We start from the raw sequence: 22,186 nt of genomic DNA on the forward strand, positions 1-22,186 counted from the left end.
CACCGGGGTGGTTTGATGGGTGCAGCTGAAGCTGGAGGCAGCAGGAGCTCTCTCAGCACTTTTGTCAGCTCTGTTTTCACCGGATGTTTTCAAGTTTGTAGAGTGAAAAGACTTCTTAGAGCCCAGGAATAAATTCATGCTGTGTCCCACCCTTTGGGTGTGTCTGTACTTGGAAGGGGAAGGGCAGAGAGCACTCGCTGTCCTGACAAAGGTTATTTGAGAGCAGGGACACTTCCAGCTCTGCCCTCCGAGTGTTTCCCAGCTGATCTCGGTGCTTTTCCTCCTTTTGCGAGCCGGCAGCGCTATCGTGTGGTTGTTGTGAAGAGCTCTGACAGTGCCCAGTGTCAGGAAAATTAATCCACAGACACCAGAGGTTTATGTCTAAAACGGAGACAGAGGAGTCCGTTCTGGCTTTATTCCAATAAAGGGAGAGGCCATGGGGCATTCCCCTGGGATCCCTCAAACTTTTGGAGGATGCAGCCTCCTTTTTATCCCAATTTCCCACATTTCCCTCTCTCTTTCCCCATTGGCTGAGGTACTTTAGAGGTTCAGACTTCCCAAAACACCTGATCCCAAAGATTCCCCTCTAATGTTCCTCCTTTTTAATTTTTAATTCTTATGGAATTTAAGAGTTTTTCTTCCCCATTATTTCTTTCATCTTTCAATGTCTAATTTCATTTATCAGCAAACCTAAAGTTTATTTGTAAAAGCAAACATCTTTTTTCATTCATCCATCAGTGGAATCCTTCCCATTGTTTCTTTTATCTTCCAGAGCTAGTTTTATCTACCACAGATAGGCCCACAGATTGTTTGTAAAGACAAATCTGCTATTCCTCTCACCAGGAAAAACCCAAGGTTTTTATCTGTCCCAGCACAGTTCTGTGCACCTTCAGGCATTTTCAGTCTCACAGAGACAAAACAAAGAACATTCAACAGCTGGTCCCACACAAGATGTTCTAGAGGGATGAGGCAGTGCTGGAATTCACTTTTCTTCAAAAAGCCCAGGAAACCAACTTGCAAAATAAGGAAACACTCAGAGCTCAGCTCAAAATTCCCCCATTTTGGGGGGTAGCACAGAGCCAAGCTGCAAACTTTCCTGCTTTCAAATCAGCAGTGTCAGGACTGAAAGTTTACACTGATCTTCCCCTTCTAAGTACAAACTCTTATTTACATTGCACCCAAAGGACAACAGGAATTATTTTGTGCTAAGAATTTTTTCCCCTCTCACAGAGCCTCTCTACAAAGTTGAGGTGATGCTGCTGGTTCCTCTCTGGATTCAAAAAGCAATGTCAATTCTGAGGGCTTTAGGCATCCCAATGGAAGCTTTGAGCTGTAAAAGAGGGTTTGGACCCTCTAAAAGTCTTCAAACTGGGTCTGTGAGAATGAAAAACAGGCTTTTGGAAATGAAAGTGAGGGCCTTGTGTCACCCTGATTTTTTAAGATTTTCTAACCTTCTGATGTTGACATTCTTGTAACAAACTTTCTCACATACTTTCTGTAAATAACTCATTGTTTTGCTATCTTTTATGGAGGAGGAGAAATTTGATGGACTGTTGGTTTGTCCAGTGTCATTGGAGAGGTGGCACTGTTACCGTCCAATCGACTGTCACTTTTAAAAATCTATAAATGTTGGAGTCAGAAAATAAACTTCCCTTTATTCACCTTGAGAGCAGCAGTCTGTGCACTTGTGTTGTTTTGTGTCCTGTAGTGACAGCCTTGAAGTTAGGTTTGTGCCCTCAAAGGATGTTTCACTGCCACAACTGAAGGCTTTTCCTCCAAATAGGGATTTTTAGGGGGTTAAAAACCTGGAAGAAGCTGGGAAGGGTGGAACAGAAACCCCCAGCACTCCAAGTGTGCCAGCCTGAACCATGACCAGGCTCATTTAAAGCTCTCAGCAAACTGAGTCCTCTCCTGCTGGAGCTCCTGGAAGAGGCAGGATCTTCTCGGGTTGCTGTTGATAATTGCAGCCCCGAGATGTGCAGGATGTCTCTGTTTCAGCCCACACAACTGAAGAACGAGTCTGGACTCTTCACTTTTCGGTCTTGAGGTTGTTTATTAATTCTTATCTATAAAATTTTCTTTCTGCCCAGCCGAGATCTGCTCAGCAGGGCAGCCACAGGCACTCTGTGTTGTCCTTTTATACTACAAACTACGTATAACATATTTACACTTAATTCCCAATACCTATCACCTGTGTTAGACAGTGCACTTCTACTCTAAACCAATCCCAAAGTGCCAACATCACTGCAGAAAATGGAGAACAAGAAGAAGAAGGAGAAAGGCTGGACACGCCCTGATTCCTCCATCTTGTCCCCAAAACCCCCATACAAAAAATCCTAAAATCTACATTTTCACCCTGTGATCATTTTGTTATTACACTACTCAAACCTGTGTGACTTTCATGTCCTCATACAAAGCTGGCAACTTGCTCCAGGGGTCAAAATCAAATCCCCAGGTGCTCTGGGCTGTGTGCCAGGGTCTCTGAGCCCCCTGGAGGGGTCCTCAGCAACCCTGGACACCCAGAGGGATGCACTGAGTTCTGACAGAGCTCTGCTGGCAGACAAACAGCCCTTTGCCCACAGCACCTGCTCCAGGGACTCCCAGCTGTGAGAAGTGCCTGGGCTGTGAAACCAGGGCGTTCTGTGGCCTCAAAGGGACATGGCCCCATGTGGCCTCATGTCACAAAGAGGCAGAGATATGGCCCTGGCCCAACAATTGTGATCTCACCTGCCCAGAGTTTGGCATCCTGAGGAGAGAGCCACTGAAAGCTGGCTGGGCTGAGCTGGCCTTCAGGATATCTAGGCTCCTTCCACTGTGGGCCTGCCTTTTTCCAAGCAATCTTCATCCTTGACAACAGCCACAAGCACCACCAAAACTTTTTTTGATAGCTGAAGGTGCTTTGTGGGTCATGTTTGGGGTTTCTAAATAAGTTTGTTGAGCTACTATTCCCTTTCCCTTCAAGTGATGGGATTGGTGCTGAGCTGATCTTTTTGGAGGAGATCTTTCTGGAGCTTTGTCATCCAAAGGTTTCCCCTCTGTTCCTGAGAGGAGTGATGACTGCAAAGTGGAACAGCTCCTGTGAGTCCTGGAAATACAAGATTCCAAAGGGAAAGGAAGGCCCAGAAATCAGAGTGGGTTTGTTGGATTTTTGGCAGAGTACACAGGGGAACAGAGAGTTTTGCAAAACTGCTTCCCTGCCAGTAGATGTCAGCAGGGTTTTACATTTTCCCCATGTTTGAGTTGGTGTCCTTGGTGCTCCAGAAGGCAACTCAACATTTGAATATGGTTCTAAGGAACAACTTAAAAATTGTCTCACCTCTTTTCAAACATCATTTCCCTGCAGACATTGCCGAGGAAATGGCTCTGCCACAAAGGATTTTTCCCCCAGAGAAGATTTCCATGGACTGGCAGCAAAGACAGAGACCTGGAGCAGGACTGTTCAACCTGGGCAACACGTGCTACATCAATGTCATCCTGCAGTGCCTGACTTACACACCCCCTCTGGCAAACTACCTGCTCTCCTACCAGCACAGCCAGTCCTGTGAGTGCTTTTAGGAACATCTCCTTGTAAATCTCTTGGGCACATCCCAAGGAGTCCCAGAACCTGGAATCAGGTTTAGGAGAACAGCATCCCTTTTTGTCAGCCCCCTGAGCTCATGTCCTTTGAGCACCAGCTAAAAGAGGCTTGTCCTATCAAGGTGCACTCACCTTCAGCAAAACACCTCTTTCTAGCCCCAAGTTTCTACAAATTGAACTCTCTTGGCTTATTGCAGGGAACATTTCTGCACAGAAACATTTCTGTGAGTGCTTTTAGGAACGTCTCCTTGTAAATCTCTTGGGCACATCCCAAGGAGTCCCAGAACCTGGAATCAGGTTTAGGAGAACAGCAGCCCTTTTTGTCAGCCCCCTGAGCTCATGTTCTTTCACCACCAGCTAAAGATGCTTGTCCTATCAAGGTGCACCTCTTTCTAGCCCCAAGTTTCTACCCCTGCAAGCTGAACTCTCTTGGCTTATTGCACAGAACATTTCTGCACAGAAACATTTCCCTGTGAGGAATGTTTCCTGTGCACTCAAATGTCCTGGGTTTGTTGGGACACTGGCAGTTGGTGAGTAAAGAAGTGGAGACTGTTCTTAGAACTTCAAGATCTCCATTAGGAAGCTTCTATCCCTGCTCCCTCCCCTGCTCAGGCCAGCAGCAAGGCTTCTGCATGATGTGCACCATGGAATCACACGTCAGGAAGGTCCTGTGCTCCTCAGCCACCGCCATCCTGCCTGGAGCTGTCCTCAGGGACCTCAAATGTAAGTTGTTTCAGGCACTCCCAGAGGTTTTCTTCATTGTCTTCCCTCCTTCTAGGGGAGAGCTACTAAATTCTTTCTCAGTCATAGGGGAGGAGTTTGAGTATGGCAGGCAGGAGAACGCTTACGAGTTCTTGCGCTGCACGCTCGATGCCATGCACAGAGCTTGTCTGAGCTGCCAGTAAGCACCAGCAAATTGCAAGCTTTAATTTTCCCAACCCCACTGGGCTCCTTGATGTGCTCCCATCAAGGAAAACTGATGTCCAGACCTTTCAGTGCTAAACCCTCTGAGGAGGTGACTCTCTGCCCTGCCATTTATTTCCAGCTTGGACGTCTCTTCAGAAGAAACTACCATCGTCCACCAAATATTTGGGGGCTTCATGAAATCTAGAGGTAGGTTTCCATAACTGCTTCTTTACTTGGCTTGTCTGTGCCCTTCTGTCCACCTTTGACAAGCAGCTGGTGCTGTGATGGCTGGTGTAGGAAACCCCACAAGCACAGTCAATTAACTTGACTCAGCATTTTGATTTTCCTTCCAGTCACGTGCTTGAGCTGCCAAGCAGTTGTTGATTCCTACAAGGCCTTCCTGGATGTCTCTTTGGATATCAGAGTAAGAGGTTTGCAACTGAGCTTCAAGACATACCAAGGGCCCTGTAGCTTTCCAGAACCAAAGCATTTGTCTTAAAAACCTATATTGTGAGCACAAGGGAGTTGGTGGTGAGCGGGAAGGGGAAAGCACATTGTCCTGCAGAGGCCATGGCACTGCTCTCCCCATAGTGTTGCTTTGGGCTGGAACAGCAATCATTAACCCCTCTGCAGCCTTGGCTTATTCTCCTACTTCTTCCTTTGCCCTCCCTCAACACCCACCTGGCTCCCAGGCTCATATGTAGGATCAGTTTTCACTGTCTGTGTCACAGACATCTTTTCATGAAAAATCCTTTCCTTAAGATTTTTTCCTCCTGAGAAGCTGGGAGGCCTCAGAAACAAAATGTAAACAATTATTATCTGCTGCTGTGGAATGCAACAGGTGCATCTGTGATTGGTCTCATGTGGTTGTTTCTAATTAATGGCCAATCACAGTCAGCTGGCTCAGACTCTCTGAGACAGAAGTTTTTGTTATTCACTCTTTCTATTCTTAGCTAGCCTTCTAATGAAATCCTTTCTTCTATTCTTTCAGTATAGTTTAATGTAATATATATCATAAAATAATAAATCAAGCCTTCTGAAACATGGAGTCAGATCCTCGTCTCTTCCCTCATTCTCAGACCCCTGTGAACACGGTTACACCCCTGCATGCCTTTGGTAGCCCTTGATGACTCTGGGAGCCCCTGGGACATGAGGGAAATGTTCAGCATCACTCCCTCCTCCTGGGGTAGTGCTGCCTCTCCTCAGCATCAGCTGCCTGGGTTTTCTTGTCCTGGGAAGTGTTTGGGTGAGAGAATTTCCTGCAGCTCCTCTCTCCCTCCTCCAGGAAGCCTCGTCCCTCACCACAGTTCTGGAGGACTGTGTGACACCCAAGCAGCTGGATCAGACTGAGTGCTTCAGGTGCAGCAAGTAAGATGATTCCACACGGCACAAAAACACCAGATCCTGCGTGAGGGGCTGCATGGCACTGAACTCATCTTCTCAAGGACGTTTAATGCACAATAACAAGACTTTTTTAATGTGCCTCTGAATAACCTTAAAATAGCATAAGGATGTGTGAGACAGGGGAAAGGCTGCCTGGCCTTCTTGGGGGCAAGATGGGGTGCATGTCTAGCTTTTTTGTCTAGAGGTATTATTAGTTGTTTTGTAACTAGGTTAATAAACCATAGTTGGAGGGTTGAGAGTCGGTTAGTAATTAATTGGTTATCCAGGGGTGGTAATAGGAGGGCTGGGAATGTTATTGAGATGAGGATTAGTGGAATTCCTAAGAAGGATGGGCTTGGAAATTGGTCAAAGAAGCTTACGTTCATGGTCAGGTTCAGGGGGTAGTGCTTGGGGTGATGGGTGGTTTGTTAGAAGGGGGGTTTATTGTCACGAATGAGAGAAGTTTGGGTTGGATGATTAGGGAAAAGGTGAGTCATGAAGCGATCATGATAAAAAATCAGGGGTTGGGATTTAGTTGAGGCATATCATTAAGGAGGGGAGGTCCCTCTTTCTTTAGCTTAAAAGGCTAATGCTGGTTCATAGCTTCTTAATGATTGAGATGATATTAGGGAGGATCAGCTTGGTTTGTGCTTGGTTTCAAGGTGTAAGAAGAAAGCTGCTGCCTCCAAGAAGGTCACAGTCCATCGTGCACCCCGAGTGCTCACGCTGTGCCTGGAAAGGGCTGATCAGTGGACTGGCACAAAGATCAGCAAGGTGTGCATGCAAGTGGAGGGCAACTTTCTCTTTACAAAGCAGAAGGTTCCCCAAAGCTCTGCCACAAGATGTTCACTTTGGGATTTTTGTGCTCCTTTCTGGGAGAGGAGAATTCCCATGAAAAGACGAGGTTGGACTCTGTTCTCAGCCAAAGCACTCAGACAGAGCAGTTTGCTGCCATTACATGCTGAAGGATATTTACTGTGGTAGCTGAGGATCATGTCTGAGCCCTGTTGGTCTCTCTGCAGTTCGTGGAGTATCCTGAATATTTGGATCTTCGGCCATACATGTCAGACACAGCTGGAGAGCCCCTCCTCTGCTCCCTTTATGCCATCGTGGTTCACAGTGGGGACACCTGCCTTGAAGGACACTTCTTGTGCTACGCAAAGGTAAAGGGCAACTTCCCTCCTGACAGGGACAAACGTGTTTTGGGAAAGACAAACTTCCCCAGCAGAGTTACTGGCAGCCAAGGTTTGGGGGGAGAAGGTCTCCTTTGGGGCTGGATTTGGTTTTGCGTGCTCCTGGTTTGGCAGTTTTCTGTCTTTGGTGCTGCAGAGGTGTGGGTGTGACAGTCTGGTTAGAGAGAAAAAGCTAGATAAGCTTTCCCATGAGTTGGTCTGGGAGGCTTTAGGGAGCTGGAGACAAATAATGATAATTAAATGGAAACAATCCACAGGTGCTGTTTGTAATAATGTTGTTTGTTCTGTTTTCCTCATAAGGTTGTTTACCAAAAGGGTGGTTTCTTAATCAGCCAATGGTGACATTGCTTTCATTAAAGCACCAATCAGGTCCCCCTGTAGTGAACTAGAGTTTAAAAAGGAATGGGTTTCTAATAAAATTGCTATTAGCCTTCTGAAAAAGCATGCAGTATGTCACTGTTATCTGTATGTCCTTTTATCTGTGTCATTCTGACACAGACAAACCCTGCAGTTCTCTCCAGAGCTGGGTGCCTTTCCTTGCAGGCCAGCAATGGGCTGTGGTACAAGATGGATGATGAGTCTGTGGATAATTGTGACATCCACACAGTTCTAGGGCAGCAAGCCTACTTGCTGTTTTATGCTAGGTAAGAACCAGTATCCTGTGGTCAGAAAACATTTCCTTATCCTAAATTAGCTCCTTGTCTCCTCATCCTCCTGAGGGTTTCTGCCACAGGGGACAATTCCTTCCTGCATCCTTCAATGCTGTCATTTCTCTGCTATCCCATTCCAGTTCTCCTTTCCCTGCTGGATTCCCTGTGCAAAGTGCCTCTTGTCTGCTCTTTGAAGATGGTTCTGTAAAGAAGATGACTTAAAGGGAGCCCCTAGGAAAGATAGGGAGAGACTCCTTGTCAGGAAGTGTAGTGATGGGGCAAGGGGAAAATATTTTAAAGTGAAAGAGGGAAGATTTAGATATTAGGCAGAAGTTCTTCCCTGTGAGGCTGCTGAGACCTTGGCATAGGATGTCCAGAGCAGCTGTGGCTGCCCCTGGATCCCTGGAAGTGCCCAAGACCAGGTTGGACAGGGCTTGGAGCAACCTGGGACAGTGTAAAGTGTGCCTGCCCATGGCAGGGGGGGCTTTGGAATGAGATTTCTTTCATCCAAATTCTAGGATTCTGCGAAGTGGAGGCCATAGGGGATAAAAAGATTAGGACTTGCTCTGACAGTGGCAGACATGGTGGGAAGACTTTAATTAAACTCACCACTGGTGACCTTGGTGAAATCTTCTCTCTGTGGCTCCAAGAAAATGCCTGAATCCCAGAGGAACCTACAAGGGATGCCTGAAGCAGAGATAACTCTTTTTTTCCTCCAGGTGCTCGGATGTGAAAATGAGAGAAACACCACCTTCCTCACCAGCACCCCCCAATGCCCATTCCATGGTGGGTCAGGGAGGTTCTGCAGCACCCCAGGCTGTGCCTGGCAGGATTAAGGTGATGCACAGTCAGAGGAGCCATGCCAGGGAGAGAGCCAGGAGCAGATCCCCACAGTGGGGCTGTGATCTCTGCAGCTGGATCGTGAGCAGCACCAGCTATGCCAATTTAACAGGAAAGAGGAGGAAGAAAAGCAGTCCTTTAGGCCTGGACCTTGCTCCCAGGAGTGCCACAGCGCAAGGGCTCTCTGACAGGATCTGCCAGGAGGTGCCTGCACCAAGCCTTGCTTGGGTGCAAGCCTTGCCTGTAGAGAGGGAGCTGGGCAGGTGCTCATGGCAGGAGTACAGCCTCTGGAGCCAGGTTGTGGAGATCACAAACTCCTACCTGTCAGTGTGGAGTGCTGAGCATCCCAGAGGTGCATGTGAGACAAGCACAGCCTGGATGCTGCAGCAGCACAGCATCTGAAATGAACAAAGCCCCACCTGTTTGGAACCAACAGGCAGAAGAGCCAAAGCCAGAATTAAAACCCCTTGTTGGGCTGTGGAGGACCAGATCTAAGCATGCTTTGTCTCAAGCATTCTGATTATTGCAATAGGAAAGGTCATTGGAGAAGATTGAAGCAAATTCCGCAAGAGGGCCAGAAGAGCTGGCTGTGCATTCATGAAGAGAACAGCACAAACAATTTAGGCTGTGTCAGAGATAGGCACCAAGTTCACTATAAAGGGAAGCCAATTGGACCCCCTGGCTCTTTTTCCTCTTTCTCTCTGGCTTTTTTTGTCTTGCAATCCCTGCTCCAGACTATCCACAGCAGAACCAACATGGGATCTATAGACTAGTGATGAGCTTTGTTCTCTCTCTCCCTTTTCTGTGTTTATTGTCTCCTCCTTTGCTTTGTCTGGGCAAAGCATGGCAATGATTCTGCCCCATGCTCCACACTAAAATTTGTTGTGGGAGCTTGTGGAAGTGTTTTGTGGCTTGTTAGCCAGTCCTTTTGAGGAGCTTGTGGTGGGAGCTGAGAAATTATTGAAAAGTAATACTATTCAAAATTAAGGGCTTGTCAGCCACCACTCGTGAAAGCCTAATGTAGAATTCAAGGGTTTTTAGCCAACATCTTTTGGGCCTAAATATTTGGCTGGTTGCCAGAGTTATGGCAAGAATAAAACATAAAGAATTCCCTGAAACATCATCCAGTGCCTTTGTTGAGCCTGATGACAATTTCCAGTGAACATCATGCCTCTGACTGGTGGGATGTGACATTGGGTGAATAATTTACAGGGTGTTTCCTTCTCAGCTTTTGAGGCAGCTGCTGGAAATACCCACAGCGTGATGGTTGTGTGATGGGATTGTGGGAGCTGTGTGCTTGCATGTGCCCATCTAGCAATTTTAAATATGGAGTTTAAGTCACTGGAAGGGACATGGGCTGGATGTGGCAATGGTGGCTGAAAAGGTCCTTTGAAAATAATAAATTGAAAATAAAAATCAAGCTTCCTGAAACATGGAGTCAACATTCTTGTCTCTTCCCTCATCCTCACACCCCTGTGAACACCATCACAGGTTTGGTTGTTCGGTTTTTTTGTTTGCTTGGTATGGTTTTTCTTAACTGGGAAAAAAGCCAAATTGCCTGAAAAGAAGGCTTTGGAGAGGAAAAACCCTGCTTGGAACTCACAAAAAGAGAAGTTGTGAGCTGAAACATTCTTTGGATGCTCAAAATGAGACTTTGTAGCCTAAAAGGAGCCTGATTAGGAAGCCAGAACTAAGAGCTTCAGAAGGAAACATGGGGTTTAGAACCATTCCAATGTGGGTTTGTAGCCTAGGCAGGATTTCTGTCCAATAAATGAGGGTTTGGATCCAAAACATGAAACTCTGTGTCCTAAAAAAAGCAACAGCTGATATAAGAGAGGTTGGGAGCCCAAAAATTAAGATTTTGGCCCCAAAATGGAGGCTTTGGGCATGAAAACAATTAATAGGTGAGATGCTACAAATGACCTTGTGGGCCCTGCAATGGAGGTGAACCTCTCTTGCCCCAAGAAGTGAAGCTTTGGTGCTGACTAGAGGGCTTCAGGCAGTCCAGTGGAACCTTTGAGTGGTAAAAGAGGAATTTGGACCCTCCAAAAGAAGGTTTTGATCTTAAAAAGAGGGCTTGGGGTCCTAAAAATTAAACTTTGAAAACACTTTGGACCCTGAAGTTAGGTTTTGTGCCCTCAGAGGATGCTTTGTTACCACAGTTTAAAGCTTTGAACCTAAAAAGAGATTTGAGGCCCCTGGAGCCTCTCTTTCCCTCTGTCCCTGGAGTCCCTCCCTGCTTTCTCCCTCTTGTTTTGGGGATATCAGCCCTGTACCCCACATCCCCAGGGTGTTCTGGTCCCCTTAAGGGCCCCTGGCCAGCCTTGGCCCCGTGCCCTGACCCTGACAGGCGTTCCCAGCTGCTGCACCATGGAGGAGCCGTGAGTGCACCGGGATCCCTGGGCTTCCCCTGCTGCTGGCACCCCTGAGCCCAGAGAGGGCTCCCCCGGAACCCCCTGAGCCCTCTGATTAGAGAGAGCTCACCCATGAACCCCCTGATAGGACTCACCCTGAGTCCAGAGAGGACTCACCCTGAATCCTCTGATCAGAGAGAGATCCCCCTGAACTCCCTGAGCCCTCTGTTCAGAGAGGGCTCACCCTGAACACCCTGCCTGAAACCCCCTGAACCCTTTGTTCCCCCAGGGTTCCCCCTGAAACCCCTGGCACCCCCTGAACATCCTGGCACCCCCTGAACACTCCCTAAGTCCTCTGTTCAGAGAGGGTTCCCCTGAGCCCTCCTTGAGCCCTCTGTTCCCCTGGGTTCCCCCTGAACATCCTGGCACCCCTGAGCCCTCTGTTCTCCCAGGGTTCACCCTGGCACTCCTGAGCCCTCTGTTCCCCCAGGATTCCCCTGAGCCCCCTGTTCCCCCGGGTTCCCCCTGAACACCCTGGCACCCCCTGAGCCCTCTGTTCCCCCAGGTTCCCCCCGCACCCCCTGAGCCCTCTGTTCCCCCAGGGTTCCCTATGGCACCCCCTGAGCCCTCTGTTCCCCCAGGTTCCCCAGCACCCCCTGAGCCCTCTGTTCCCCCAGGGTTCCCCATGGCACCCCCTGAGCCCTCTGTTCCCCCAGGTTCCCCCAGCACCCCCTGAACCCTCTGTTCCCCCAGGGTTCCCCATGGCACCCCCTGAGCCCTCTGTTCCCCCAGGTTCCCCAGCACCCCCTGAGCCCTGTGTTCCCCCAGGGTGCCCTCTGTGGAGGCCTACGAGGCAGCCATGGTGCTGAGCGGGGTGGGGGACGCGCTGGGCTATCGGGGTGCCCGCTGGGAGTACTGCACCTCGGGCCCCCAGATCCACAGCGAGCTGGCTGAGCTGGGGGGGCTGGCAGCCATCAGCCTGGAGCCCCCCGAGTGGCCCGTCAGTGATGACACCGTGCTGCACCTCGCCACCGCCGAGGGGCTGGCCACAGGTGGGGGACACCGTGACCCAAAGGGAGGGGTCCCGGCGGGTGGGGTCCCCGTTGTGCCCCAGGCTGGCACTGGAGGGGGTGTCCTTGTTTGTCCCCTAAGGGGTTGGGGGGTGCCTGTTGTGTTCCTTGGGTTGGTGTCTGGGTGTCCCCTTACAGCCTGGCAGGTCCCCATGGCATCCCTGACTCAGCTGGAGGATTGATGGGATTGTCCAGCTCTGGAGGGGGCTTTGGGGCATCTGTATCACACTTTCCCCACCTTTTAGGGATTCTGAGGGGGCTTGGGGGGACGTGTGTCCTTGCTTCCTCTGGGTGGGGGTGGCATGGGGACTGTGAGTGTGTCTGTGTTTTTCCTCATTTATGTGCCCCTTCATCCCATACTGGGTGCTGGAGATGGGGACATTTCCCCCTCCCACTGCCAGAGGTGCCATTCTTGGGGACAGTGACCTCTGTGTTCCTGGGGCATTTAGTGTTCTTGGTGGTACTAAGAAGGCATCCAGTGCCTTGACACCCCCCAGGTTTCCTGATTGTCCCCAGTGTCCCTGCAGCTATCTGGGGTCACAGGGGTGTGACAGTGTTCACAGGGGTCTTAGGGGTCTCCTTTGGGAACCCAGCAGGGTCCCCCTTTCTCACTCAGTCTGCAGTGCTCAGGGATATTCCCCATTTCTCCACTAAACCCATCGTGCTTCCCCTCCAGTTTTGGAGGCTCTGTGGGGCAGTGTTCCCTTCCCCACATTTCTGGGAGTGGTGCAATGAGGATGTTATTCCCCCCCTTAATTTTTGGGGGGTTCATGGGGCCTCTCCCTGGGTAACCTGGCTGGGTTCCTCACGCCCACCCTGCACAGGCCTGGAGGGGGAACCCCTCCTGCAGGAGCTGGCTCAGCGCTACGTGGCCGCCATGGGGGACATGGAGGGACGCAAGCCCGGACCCAGCAGCATCCTAGGTGAGCAGGGAGGGCCCGAGGAGCCAGGGAGAGGCAGGGGGGCTCAGGGAGCCTCACACCCCCACGTCCCCTCCCCAGGCACCTCCCAGCTGCGGCCGGGGGAGCCCCAGGGCTATCGCATCCCCTTCAACCCCCGCGGCACCGGCTGCGGGGCTGCCATGCGCAGCCTGGCCATCGGCCTCAGGTGGGCACGGGGACACTGGGGGACAGGGATGTGGGTGTCAGAACTGGGGTGATGGGGATGTGGGGGTGTCAGAATGAGTGGAAGGGGGGGATACAGGAATGCTACGCGGGGACACGGGGAGGGATATGGGAGGGGGATAAGGGGGCGCCAGAGGGACAGGGTGGGGACAGGGATGTGGGCGTGTCAGAATGAATGGAAGGGCAGACACAGGGAGGGACACAGGATGGGGATAAAGGGGTGTCAGAGCTGGGGTAATGGGGACAGGATAAGAACAGGGATGTGTGGGTGTCAGAATGAGTGGAAGGGGGGATATAGGGAGGGACACGGGATGGGGTTAAGGAGGTGTCAGAGCTGGGGGAGTGGGGACAGGGATGTGGGAGTGTCAGAATGAGTGGAAGGGGGATACAGGGATGCCACACAGGGAGGGACATGGGATGGGGATAAGGGGGTGTCAGAGCTGGGGGAGTGGGGACATGAGGATGTTTGGGGCTGGGGAAATGGGGGTGTCAGAGCTGGAGGGAAGGGGACAGGAAGGGATGGGAGTAGGGCAAGAGGGACATGAGGATGTCAGAGGGAGAGGAGTGGGGATATGGGGTTGGTGGAGCTGGAGGGGACAAGGTCCAGGGCTTGGGGACGTGTGGTGCTGGAGCTGGGAGGCTGGGGACGGAGAACATGGGGACAGCAGTAGGGAAGAGGGACACAGGTCACAGAGCACTAAGAGTGGGACATGGAAGCGATGGGGCTGGGAGAATGGGCACAGCAGGGACAAGGGTGGTGGAATGGGAATGGGGACATTCCTGGACATACAGGAGCAGGGGTGTGGGGACTGCTGTGATGCCAGTGCAGGTACCCACACGCCTCAGAACTGCCGACTCTGATCCGGGTGAGCATCGAGAGCGGGCGCATGACCCACCACCACCCCACTGGTGAGTGCCAGCCTGGCAGGGCAGGGGAGGGCAGGAGGGGACAGCAGAACCCCCCTGAAGCCCCTGTCCCCACAGGGTACCTTGGAGCGCTGGCTGTGGCCCTCTTTGGGGCACTGGGGGCTCGGGGTGAGCCCCCAGAGCGCTGGGGGGCTGAGCTGCTGCGGGTCCTGCCCCTGGCATGGGACTACGTGCAGGGCACCGGGCTGGCCGTGGAGGACAATGCTGCTGCCTGGCCGTTCTTTGGGGACGCGTGGCACCGGTAAGGGGGCACTGTGAGGACACTGGGAGCACAAGGAGGGGCTGGGGAGGATACTGAAAAGGTGACTCAGTCCATTAGTGCCACTGGTGCCAGTCAGGCTCTCTGACAGTCCTGGCAGGGCATTCCAGCGGTGTCACTGCTGACCCTGATGCCCAGTCTGTCCCTGCTGCACCCAGTGTCCCTCATGTCACTCCCAGAGGTGCCATCCTTGGGGACAGTGACCTCTGTGTCCCTGGGGTTCCTGGGGCATTTAGTGTTCTTGGTGGTGCTCGTATCCAGTGCCTTGCTACCCCACAGGTTTCCTGATTGTCCCGTGTCCCCACAGCTACCTGGGGTCACAGGGGTGTGACAGTGTTCGCAGGGGTCTTAGAATGAGGGAAGAGATAAGAATGTTGACTCTATGTCTCAGAAGGCTTGATTTATTATTTTATGATATATATTATAACTATACTAAAATAATAGAAGAAAGGATTTCATCAGAAGGCTAGCTAAGAATAGAAAAAGAAGATAACAGAGGCTTACGACTGACCGAGACAGTCTGGACAGCTGACTGTGACTGGCCATTAATTAGAAACAACCACATGAGACCAATCACAGATGCACCTGTTGCATTCCACAGCAGCAGATAATCATTGTTTACATTTTGTTTCTGAGGAGAAAAGCTGTTTCTCGGCTTCTCAGGTGAAAAAATCCCAAAGAAAGGATTTTTCACAAAATATCATGACTACACAGGGGCTGCTGGAGAGCCGCAGCCCAGCCTCACTGGTTACCCCATTGTCTGTGACAGCAGTGCCCCCGGTGACCTGGATGTCCCCATGTCTCTGCAGGTACCTGGAGTCCCGCGGGCTCCTGGCAGGCGGTGGCCCTCCGCGGCTGCCATCGCTGCCGTCCCCAGCCGAGCGGGACACCGAGTACCTGCGCTGGGCGCTGGACGGCTGGGCGGGCCGCAGCGGCCACGACGCGCCCATGGTGGCGCTGGAGGCGCTGCTGGCAGCGGGGGACAGCTGGCAAGAGCTGTGTGCCAGGGCGGTGCTGCACGGCGGGGACAGCGATTCCACGGGCACCATCGCGGCGGGCTGCTGGGGGCTGCTGCGGGGGCTGGCAGCCGTGCCCCCGGGGCTGCACCAGCGCCTCGAGTACCGCGGGCGCCTCAGCGAGGCTGCCCGGAGGCTGCACACGCTGGCCTGGGGGGTACGGCGGTGAGAAATGAAACCCTGGAGAGGAGAGCGCTGTTTCAGAGTAGTAATTGCTAGTTGGTGTTAATGACGTTGATAGGGTCTTAATTGGAAGTGTTGGTTTGTTGTTAAATATTGAATGTTAGAGTTCTAGGACTTGTCTTTAGTGTCCGCTATTAAGTGTTACTATTTTACTCTGTGTTTGTATCCCTTTCCATTATACTCAGTATTCGTACTCCTTTCCCGGATTTGTATCCCTTTCCGTCGAGAATCACTTCCCCTGCTCTCAGGAGGACTTGCACCAGGACTGAATTTAAATGAGAGGCTGTGGGAACTATATGAACCCTCTCAAAACAACAAACCAGCACATAAACTATGACTTTAACCCAGCAGAACCGCACTAAATTACCCACCCTTGACCAGAGCCGGATTCCGTCCTGTCACCATAACACAGTATTCAGCTTGGAGAATACCCCTAAACTACAAGCCAACATCACTTTCCTAAGGACTCTTGTGAGTGAAGGAAGCCTCTGCTTTGCCAAGAGACAAAGCTGGAAGTCCCAGGGGCAATTCTGGGGTGTGCTGAAGAATACTAAATGTACTCTCCTCCCCAACATTTTATAGGGGGCAGCCTGCTGCAACGTTCTGGGGGGGGATTTGGAGCCTTAGGGCTGCCCCTTCCAACCATTTCAGAGGGAAACGTTGCAATTGCGGGGGGATCCTCCTAAACTTTGGGGCCCTCTAGTGGAGTACTGCGGCCTCCTGAGGCATCCCCCAGTCTCTCACTGCTTAATAAAATCAGGTTCGAGGCTCAGTTGCTCCACAACTTGTCGGTGCTCTCCTGCACTGCCTCGGGTTCTGTGCTGCCCCATATCCAGCCCAGATCTCTTGCCCCAGGCCCAGTGACCCGCCCCGTTCCGTATCCCCGGTCAGAGCGGGGCGCGGCCATGATCAATGGCGGGCAGGTCCCACAGGGAGAACGAGAAAGGGCGGGGCCTACCCAGAAAGGCGTGGCTCGTGGCTCCACCTCTGCCCCCAAAATGAGCGACAGCTCCATTAACCAATACCGCAGCGGGAGCAGGAGGCGGGCTTCGCCTGACAACCAATGGCAGCGGGGGGCTGGCGGGCAGGGCGGAGCGGCTAACGGCATTGAGATGACGGGCAGCGCCTGCAGCCAATGAGCAGCGGAGAGCGTGAAACCAGCCAATGAGGCGGCGGAGCGGGGCGCGGCCAGCCAATGAGGTGGGGCGGTGCGGCGGAGCGGGGCGCGGCCAGGCGCGGAGGATCCCGGCGGGCGGTGAGGCTCCCCCGATGCGGCACGGCTGCTCCCGGTACCTGTGGGCTGAGCGGCACCGCGGGCCCGGCAACCCCCAGCTCCCCTCCCTCGGTACCCCCGAACAGCCCCGCAGGCAGCAGGCCCAAACCTACAGCTCTCCCCTTGTTCCGCTGTGTTCTCTCCACCCCTTCGCGCTGCGCCCGCCCCCATCGAGCCCCAGTCAACAAAAGCTCCGAGGTCCCATCAGCTCACCGCTCGTGGGGCTGTGGGCTCCCCTTCTAACCCCGTCCGTTCCCATAATTCTGCTCCCGTTCTCCCCTCACCAGCCCAGACCCCACCGCAGCTCAGCTGTCCCGAGCCCTCCAGCCGGGCTCCCCTTTCCCCTGTGTGCTGCTGGGGTCCATGGTGTGCCAAGGGTACCCCTGTGCGCTGCTGGAGTTCCCCGGTGTGCCAGGGGTGCCCCGTGTGCCAAGGGTGCCCCTGTGTGCCCGCAGAGCCCCCGGCGCCATGGCGGAGCCGCGGTACCTGCAGGCCGAGTGCGCTTTCCGGCCCGGGGCACACACGGTGCGGGTGACCCTGACCCGCAGCACCTTGCGGGTGGAGGTGGAGGCTCACGGCACCAGCGACCTGTGGAGGGGCGAGTTCGATGCCGCCTGTGAGTGCTGGAGGAAGCCTGGGGGGATGAGGGATCTCCCGCGGCTGCCTCTGACTGAAATACCCTCTGCTCCTCGCAGTCATCGAGGACCTGACCCGCAGAACGGGGAATTTCAAGCAGTTTGGCATTTTCTGCAGCATGCTGGAGTCGGCACTGACACAGGTGTGGTCCCACACAGCGTTTTGGGGGTGCCTGGGGTGGGGTGTGTGTCTCACCGAGCCCTCCTGCTTTTCCAACTTTCTGCAGAGCAGCGACTCCGTCAGCCTGGAGCTGCTCACCTTCACCGACCTGGAGACCCTGCACAGCCGAAAAGTGGGGGCAGTCACCCGGCCTTCCCCTTCCACCTCTTCCCCCCTCAACAGCAAGCGCTACCTCATCCTGGTCTACTCTGTGGAGTTCGATAGGTGACAGGGGACACCAGGCAGGGGTCACGGGGGAGTGACTCCAGCCTCACCTCGTGCTCTCCTCCAGGATCCATTACCCGCTGCCGCTGCCCTACGCGGGCCGGCCGGACCTCGTGGCGCTGGTGCGGGAGCTGCAGGAGCAGCTGGGGCAGCTCCGGGCGCGGCGCCTGGAGGAGACCCAGCACTTGCGGGATGCGTGAGTGTGGGGCCAGGGCACCCAGAAGGGTTTGGGGGTTCCTGTCTCTCAGGGTGAGGAGGGAATCCCCGGATCACCCCCTGGCATTCCCCACAGGCTGTGGAAGGCACTGGAGGAGAAGCGGGCAGCAGAGAGCCGGCACCAGCGCGAGTACCGGCAGCTGGCTGCAGAGGTGGGCGGGGAGGGTGGGAGCTACTCTGGGGAGGGACAGGGCCTGCCAGATGCACAGTGAGCCTTTTTTTCCCCCTCAAAGCTCGCCCAGGCAAAGGCGTCAGAGCAGAAGCTGCAGCTGCGGGTGAAGAACTTGACAGCTGAACTGGCCTCCTGCAGGAGAGGGTGAGGTTGGGGTGAACCCTGCAGGAGGACCCTCATGACCGTGGGGTGTCCCCCTGTCCCCCCTGATGGTGCTGGTCCTCTTGGCAGCCGCCAGCGATCTGCCAGCCCAGCCCCACGCACCCAGGAGCGACGCTCAGCATCCCTGGAGAGCCACAGGAGCAGCCGGGGCCGCCCCTCGCCCAAGGCCCTGTCACCTGCAGGTGTGGGACACTTGGGGACACACCCAGGAGTGGAGACAGGACACAGCTCACCCGCTCCTCACCCTGACCCCTCCTCTGCCTCCCCCTGCCAGGCTCCCGCCCACCACGCTTCGACCCCACTGCCTTTGTCAGGGCCCGGCAGCGCCGGCAGAAGGAGGCTGAGCTCAGAAAGTAAGCGGTGCTGACAGCTCCTCACCATCCCTCCCTGGTACCTGGGGGGTCTCCTTCCCCCTTTAGCCCCATGTTCCCCCTCACCACCATCTCCCTTGGGTGCAGCCAGCGGCGTGGAGTGGCCTCTGGCAGCAGCAGCCCGGCCAGGAGCCACAGGCGCAGCTCGTCTGGTGAGTGGGGAACAGGAACAGGGCTGGGGGTGCACCCACTGTGTGCTGGGGCTCCTTCCTCAACTTCCCCCATCCCCATTTTTCCCTGCAGCTGAAAGCTCCCGGAGCTGGCGCCAGGGAGGGAGTCCTGCCAGCAAAGCCCCAGAGCCCGTGCCCTGCAGGTAACGCTGAGGTTGGGCAGCATGCTTGGGCACCCCTTCTGGCACCCTTTAACCCCGCTCCTTGGGCAGGGACAGGAGAGTGACCCATGCACGGAGACCCCTGAGTGCCTCACTCTGCAATAGCCCCTGTATGGTGAGTAGCTGCCCCTTTGGGGTTCCCACCCCTCCATCCCAAAGCAGGGTGACCAGGAGGTCACTGGTGACCCCCAACCTCTCCCCCAGGCGCCTCGCCCAGCTGCCAGCCACAAGCTGCCAGTGTGCAGGACTGCTGGCAAGCGCCCTGGTAAAGGTGAGGCCCTTCTGAGCCCTTAGATATTTGAGGGACACCCCAACCCAGACCTTTGTTAACCCTTTTTTCCTGCACTGCCTCCCCAGAGAACCGTTCCAAGGAGCCCTCAGCTGAGCTGGCTGAGATCGATGCCCGACTGCAGGCTCTGCAGGAGTACATGGACAGCCTCAACACCCACATGTGACCCCTCCAGGGACACACACCCTCCTCTCCCTGTGTCCTCTGGAGTTCTGGTACAAGTGTGCCCCCGAATAAACCCTTGTTTGGCCCCAGAGTGTGTCCTTCTTGGGATGGGGTGAGGGCAGTGTCCCCTGGGAGGGACACAGTGTTGGGGCTGAGGGTACCAGGGACATCACAAGAGGGTGACAGTACCAGTGCTGGGGACATGTGGGATATAGCCCAGGCCACCAAGCTCATCCCCTGGGCTACTAGTGAACTCAAAGGCCACTGCCATGTGACACTAGCACCCATGTCACCCTACTCTGTGCCCACTCCTGCAACACTACTGTCCTCACAGTGCTGGCCAAGCTCCCCAGCATAGCTCTGACGCCACCATGGCTTTATTCAGTTCCATGTCACATAAAACAGTGGCATTTGGGGACAATGGTGATGAGCCAGCACCAGGCTGCAGTTCTGGGATGGCGGCAGCTGGCCAGGGGACCAGCAGTGAAGATGTCACCTGATCATGCAGGTCCTGGGGCACCAGGCTGGTAGTCTCTGTGCCAAAGCCACTGTTTGGTGTCACCGTGGTACACTGGTGATGATGCCACCGTGGTGAGATCTTCAGGGTCAGCGTGAGGTGCTGCAAACATGACTCGATGTCATCACAACTTCAACCTCGGCAGGATGCTGCACTGATGGTCCTGCTGGTGATGACCCCATTATGGCACTGGCGATGCCGAGGACAGCAGTGCTGCTGGCAGCTGCCCGTGGATATCTGCCAGGCGTCGGTGCCGCCGCTGGTGCCGTTCAGTGGGGATGCTGCAGGCGGTGCCCCGGCCGTGCCGGTCAGAGCTGCCCGCGGATGTCGGGCAGGAGGTGACACGCAGTGACGATGTCGATGGTGTCGGCCACAGCCCGCAGGTCGCGGCGGGCCAGGCGCAGGCAGTGCGCTGCCGCAGCCGCGGTCACCTGCGCCCGGCCCAGGGCGCCCCCGAGCCCGCCCAGGCTGCGGGCGGCGCTGCCGTAGCTGTGCCGGAGCGCGCTGCCCACCGCGCCCCGCAGCCGCCCCGTGCCCTCCCGCAGCCGCTGCTGCAGCAGCGAGGGGCCGCCCCCCCACACGGCCGCCGGCTCCTCCGCCAGCACCGGCGGCGTCTTCGGCCTCTGCTGCTCCTCCTCCTCGTCCGTCTCGGAGGCTTCGCCCGGCACCTTCAGCCCGGCCCCGGGGGGCTCCCCGGACGTCTCCACCAGCAGCTCCGGCTCCGAGTCGCTCTCGGAGGCTTCGCCCGGCACCACCCGGGGAGGGCGGGGGGCGGCCATGGCCTGGGGGGGACAGGGGTGCGTCAGGGGGTGGCATCGAGGGGATGGGGAGACCCGGACTTGGCCCTGCCGATCCCTCCCGATCCCCTGGGCTCAGACCCCTCGAACCCGCGCGGCCTCTCCGGCGATGCCGGGGCCCCGCAGCCCCGGCAGTGACCCCACAACGCCACACCGGGGTCCCCTGGATCCCAGAGCCCGGCAGTGACCCCACTTCCCCATGGCACGGTCCCCTCGGTTCCATGGCAGTGACCGCACTTCCCCCATAGCGGGGTCCCCCTCGATCCCATCCCTACACCGGGGTCCTATCGATCCCACATCCCCACAGTGACCCCACATCTCCACAGCGGGGTCCCACATCCCCGGCAGCGACCCCAGAGCCCAGCAGCAGGTACAGCCCGGCAATGACCCCACATCCCCACAGCGGTGTCCCACGGCCCCACAGTGACCCCACATCCCCACAGCGGGGTCCCCTGGATCCCACAGCCCGGCAATGACCCCACATCCCCACAGCGGGGTCCCACGGCCCCACAGTGACCCCACATCTCCACACCGGGGTCCCCTCGATCCCACGCCCCCACAGTGACCCCACATCCCCACACCGGGGTCCCCTCGATCCCACACCCCCACCCCGCTCCCCCAGTCCCGCTCCCACCTCCTGCCCGCAGCGCCGCAGGTCACATGACGCGCTGCCCACGTGACCGCACCCGGAAGTGGCGGCTGCAGCAGGCCCGGGAACACAAACAATTCCACAAAGGTGGAATAAAGAGAGAAAACAACGAGGATGGGACTAAATAAACTAAAGCTGTAACTGGATAATTAACTCAAATAAACTAATGGAGCAGAACTTATAAAATTGAGAGACCCCGTGGCCGGCGGTGCATTTTGTGACCATTTTGGTTCATCTTGGGTGCAGCCCTGGCTGGGCTCTTGTGCTGCCCAAGGTGGATCCATGGAGGAGATCCTTTTAATAAATCCCTGCTTTATTCTTTAACTCTGCCCAGCCTCTCTTCTAGGCCAGCCTGCATAAGGCATCACCCTCTAGAACAATTTTAAATACTCTTGTTCCTCTGGCGTTCCCAGCAGTGCTCTGAAGGTGGCAGTGCACAACGCATTTCTCGGGTGTTTCTGAAACTCAGGCTTCTGTGCTTCTGAAGATTTGGGTGTTTGGGTTAATGCATATCTGTATTTTCCCAGATGACTCTGACTTTAAAATTTTTCCTTTACACTTTTTCATTATATTAATGGACATGACAGCATTTTATCTTTCCAGTCTTACACACTGTGGGCTATCTAATTCTTTCAATTGACTTTTTCCTAGTCCTGCTTTTTTATTTTTCTTGTACCTTTATTCTAGTTCATTTGGAAACAAATCACTTGGAACTCATAAAAGTCTTCTATCTCTAGTGTGTG

At 54.6% G+C, this 22,186-nt stretch overlaps 4 protein-coding genes across 8 annotated transcripts; 3 read left to right on the plus strand and 1 right to left on the minus strand.

Annotated features, from left to right (window-relative positions):
• The first annotated feature begins 3,357 nt into the window (after positions 1-3,357).
• Positions 3,358-9,934, plus strand: LOC135455561 (ubiquitin carboxyl-terminal hydrolase 42-like). Its single transcript, XM_064728890.1, has 10 exons — positions 3,358-3,541; positions 4,189-4,299; positions 4,381-4,477; positions 4,622-4,689; positions 4,836-4,906; positions 5,768-5,850; positions 6,528-6,639; positions 6,888-7,028; positions 7,602-7,702; positions 8,428-9,934. Exons 1-10 carry the CDS (start codon positions 3,358-3,360, stop codon positions 8,948-8,950), a joined length of 1,491 nt encoding a protein of 496 aa, XP_064584960.1. The 3' UTR covers positions 8,951-9,934.
• Positions 9,935-10,909: 975 nt separating this feature from the next.
• On the plus strand, positions 10,910-16,253 carry LOC135455489 (ADP-ribosylhydrolase ARH1-like). Of its 3 annotated transcripts, none has more exons than XM_064728742.1 (7): positions 10,910-10,929; positions 11,731-11,954; positions 12,797-12,895; positions 12,974-13,079; positions 13,926-14,005; positions 14,081-14,264; positions 15,092-16,253. In XM_064728742.1, exons 1-7 carry the CDS (start codon positions 10,919-10,921, stop codon positions 15,465-15,467), a joined length of 1,080 nt encoding a protein of 359 aa, XP_064584812.1. In that variant the 5' UTR covers positions 10,910-10,918; the 3' UTR covers positions 15,468-16,253. The 3 variants fall into 3 exon arrangements, with proteins under 3 accessions (XP_064584812.1, XP_064584815.1, XP_064584813.1); XM_064728743.1 differs by lacking the exon at positions 10,910-10,929 and adding an exon at positions 11,676-11,694; XM_064728745.1 differs by lacking the exon at positions 14,081-14,264.
• Positions 16,254-16,690: 437 nt separating this feature from the next.
• Positions 16,691-19,632, plus strand: CCDC61 (coiled-coil domain containing 61). Of its 3 annotated transcripts, XM_064728714.1 has the most exons (14): positions 16,691-16,770; positions 17,210-17,370; positions 17,450-17,532; positions 17,617-17,774; positions 17,842-17,970; positions 18,067-18,142; positions 18,224-18,306; positions 18,394-18,506; positions 18,599-18,677; positions 18,783-18,847; positions 18,939-19,008; positions 19,078-19,141; positions 19,231-19,297; positions 19,384-19,569. In XM_064728714.1, exons 1-14 carry the CDS (start codon positions 16,751-16,753, stop codon positions 19,479-19,481), a joined length of 1,266 nt encoding a protein of 421 aa, XP_064584784.1. In that variant the 5' UTR covers positions 16,691-16,750; the 3' UTR covers positions 19,482-19,569. The 3 variants fall into 3 exon arrangements, with proteins under 3 accessions (XP_064584784.1, XP_064584783.1, XP_064584782.1); XM_064728713.1 differs by lacking the exon at positions 19,231-19,297 and having other exon boundaries at positions 16,700-16,736; positions 19,384-19,632; XM_064728712.1 differs by lacking the exon at positions 19,231-19,297 and having other exon boundaries at positions 16,701-16,770; positions 19,384-19,631.
• Positions 19,633-19,839: 207 nt separating this feature from the next.
• On the minus strand, positions 19,840-21,471 carry BLOC1S3 (biogenesis of lysosomal organelles complex 1 subunit 3). The gene is made up of 2 exons (XM_064728715.1): positions 21,429-21,471; positions 19,840-20,779 (listed from the first exon to the last, which is right to left on the minus strand). The coding sequence occupies exon 2, from the start codon at positions 20,774-20,776 to the stop codon at positions 20,306-20,308; it is 471 nt and encodes a 156-aa protein (XP_064584785.1). The 5' UTR covers positions 20,777-20,779; positions 21,429-21,471; the 3' UTR covers positions 19,840-20,305.
• Between the last annotated feature and the right edge of the window lie 715 nt (positions 21,472-22,186).

Source organism: Zonotrichia leucophrys, chromosome 18, assembly GCF_028769735.1.
Source record: "Zonotrichia leucophrys gambelii isolate GWCS_2022_RI chromosome 18, RI_Zleu_2.0, whole genome shotgun sequence".
Classification (NCBI taxonomy): domain Eukaryota; kingdom Metazoa; phylum Chordata; class Aves; order Passeriformes; family Passerellidae; genus Zonotrichia; species Zonotrichia leucophrys.

Coding starts and splice junctions, on each gene's coding strand:
- LOC135455561 (XM_064728890.1), top strand. CDS start 3,358: ATGGCTCTGCCACAAAGGATTTTTCCCCCAGAGAAGATTTCCATGGAC. Junction 3,542..4,188: donor CTACCAGCACAGCCAGTCCT/GTGAGTGCTTTT, acceptor TCCCCTGCTCAG/GCCAGCAGCAAGGCTTCTGC. Junction 7,703..8,427: donor TACTTGCTGTTTTATGCTAG/GTAAGAACCAGT, acceptor TTTTTCCTCCAG/GTGCTCGGATGTGAAAATGA.
- LOC135455489 (XM_064728742.1), top strand. Junction 12,896..12,973: donor CGGACCCAGCAGCATCCTAG/GTGAGCAGGGAG, acceptor TCCCCTCCCCAG/GCACCTCCCAGCTGCGGCCG. Junction 13,080..13,925: donor AGCCTGGCCATCGGCCTCAG/GTGGGCACGGGG, acceptor ATGCCAGTGCAG/GTACCCACACGCCTCAGAAC.
- CCDC61 (XM_064728712.1), top strand. CDS start 16,751: ATGCGGCACGGCTGCTCCCG. Junction 17,775..17,841: donor TACTCTGTGGAGTTCGATAG/GTGACAGGGGAC, acceptor GCTCTCCTCCAG/GATCCATTACCCGCTGCCGC. Junction 18,507..18,598: donor CAAGGCCCTGTCACCTGCAG/GTGTGGGACACT, acceptor TCCCCCTGCCAG/GCTCCCGCCCACCACGCTTC.
- BLOC1S3 (XM_064728715.1), bottom strand. CDS start 20,776: ATGGCCGCCCCCCGCCCTCCCCGGGTGGTGCCGGGCGAAGCCTCCGAG.